General features: G+C 37.5%; 1 protein-coding gene across 1 annotated transcript in view; it reads right to left on the bottom strand.

Moving 5' to 3' along the window:
• Positions 1 to 2,389, bottom strand: part of Rp1 (RP1 axonemal microtubule associated) — a 238,420-nt gene that overhangs the window by 85,555 nt on the left and 150,476 nt on the right. The window contains exon 14 of the mRNA XM_029533310.1: positions 1,516 to 1,692. Within this exon, the coding sequence (XP_029389170.1) occupies positions 1,516 to 1,692 (177 nt within the window). The remainder of the gene's footprint in view (positions 1 to 1,515; positions 1,693 to 2,389) is intronic.

The raw sequence follows: 2,389 nt of genomic DNA, 5'->3' as shown, positions 1-2,389 counted from the left end.
AAAAAAAAAAAAAAAACCAAACCAAAACAAAAAACAACAACAACAACAACAACAACAAAAAACCAAAAGAAAAGTAAGGTACAAAAACAAACAATTCTCTTATGTAAATTTAATACTATAAGCAAATAATTTTCATATTCATATAAAGCAAAATTAACAAATACTTACTGGGTTCCTGAATTACAGGAAGCATTATATGGATATTAGTTAAATAGATGGATATAGGAAAGAGTGAAAAAAGGATAGCAAATACAACTAAAATATACTTAAATAATCCCATATAATTTATCTTTAGGAGGAATAAAAATATCTTGAAATTTATTCAGGAATATACTAGCACTACAAAGAATTGGCTAAGATCAGCCATGTGGATTTTCAAAGGTGTGAAATCTCAGAATCACAAGAATCAACATGGGGGATAAAAGAAGGTATGTTTATCCCTCTAGAAAACTATCAGGTAAATTATAGTTATATATAATTATAGGAACACACACAACTGATGTTAATGCTGAAAGGAGCAAGGAAGTAAAGAATTTAACATTATCCGAAGAGGTCTTTGCCTCAGTTTCTGACCTGTGATCACTAAGCCCTTGGAGCATCATGCCTGATAGAAGTGTCTGACTTTGTATGGAGGCCTTGTGCCAGCCAAAAAGTGGCAGTGTGAATTGGAGTAGGAATTTTTGTGTCATACTTTGCCAGTTAACCTTCTGAGAGCCTGGAAACTAAGACCAGTCACATGGACTCCATCAGTTTGGAATCTAATGCTCATGTGAGGGTTCCTGATCCACAAAGCTATTGATGTATCTCCTGTGCCTCCCCAGCCAACCCTGAGAAATCACCTCTTCCTGCGTCCACAGGGAAAGTTCTGCATGTACTATTTTTATATTTCTCCCACCTCTCAGATTTTATCTATAGCTTTTCTCAGTGACATACGGAAACTGTGAGTATGATTGTATTAGTGAGTGTGGGAGTCCTTTCAGAGAATTACCAAGCCTGGATAGTGAGTTGGAGCACCGGAACTGCATTGATGGTAGAACTGACCAGGTGGTATATACTTAGCTTTCACGGGGACAAAAACTGATACATTTTCAGAAGAAGAAGAAGAAGAAGAAGAAGAAGAAGAAGAAGAAGAAGAAGAAGAAGAAGAAGAAGAAGAAGAAGAAGAAGAAGAAGAAGAAGAAGAAGAAGAAGAAGAAGAAGAAGAAGAAGAGAGAGAGAGAGAGAGAGAGAGAGGGGAGAGAGAGAGAGAGAGAGAGAGAAAGAAAGAAAGAAAGAAAGAAAGAAAGAAAGAAAGAAAGAAAGAAAGAAAGAAAGAAAGAAAGAAAGAAAGATGCCTCATTGCTGCTACAATGTGGCCCCAGTGCATTTTAAAGTCATTAAACAAAATGGTAATACCATCAATGCCCCCTAGTGGAAAGATATTTGATTACTGCAGTTTAAGTAACCTCTAAAACTTTCAATAAGTCAGAGGCTGGGACTTGATCTATAAACCCTGATGATTTTCATCGAGTTTACCTTAACAAAAACCAAGAATTCTTTTGAAAGCTCTGCGTAGCCTGCAGAGAACTCGTCAGCCACTTTGCCGTGACGATCAACAGTCAGGGTGTGCCCAGGAAGCAGCACTGACTCAAGAAGCACACAACGATTGGGCTGATAAAGCACCCGCAGCTCAGAGCGGGCTCCTCCACCAGCCTAAAAGAGAATGAGAGAAACCAACCCTGAATTAGCAGGGAAAAAAAATGAGTTTAAAATCTCTTGGTATACATACATATTCTATAAAACTGTTGAACTATGCATATTGTTCACGATATTGTCACTATGACTTTTATTACCCAGCAGTACTGGCAGTGACTTGTTCCAAGGACATTCTTGGAAGCAAGGACCCATGAAAGACTATGACATAAAAATCACCCTGGTGTTGGGATGAATTCATGAGACATAATATGCAGTTCACATAATATGAAGTACTTATTCTTCATTTAATGATTTAAATCTGCCTGGCCTAGAACTGCTTGGATCTGAGCAGTGAAATTTACAATGATTTTTGTCTCATTCCTATCTTTTGCTTTTAAACTATGAAACAACTTTAGGGGGACACATTCCCATTCCTCGGCACATTTGAGAACCTATACTACACTTACTGTGTGCCCCAGTGGGGAAGCAGGACTCATTAATAACTCCTGAATGTCTAGGCCTAAAACTCAGATTCAAGCAGTCCTATAAAGAACAATAAATGGAAAACACCAGCACAAGGCGGGGAACTACACCCGAGAAAAAGCAACAAAGTAATCTTTAAACAACCCCAAAAGAATATAGCCACACTACATTTACACACTGGAGTACTACTCAGCTATTAAAAACAATGAATTTACGAAATTCTTGGGCAAAT

Source organism: Mus pahari, chromosome 22, assembly GCF_900095145.1.
Source record: "Mus pahari chromosome 22, PAHARI_EIJ_v1.1, whole genome shotgun sequence".
Taxonomy (NCBI): domain Eukaryota; kingdom Metazoa; phylum Chordata; class Mammalia; order Rodentia; family Muridae; genus Mus; species Mus pahari.
This window is presented reverse-complemented; position numbering and strand designations above follow the sequence as displayed.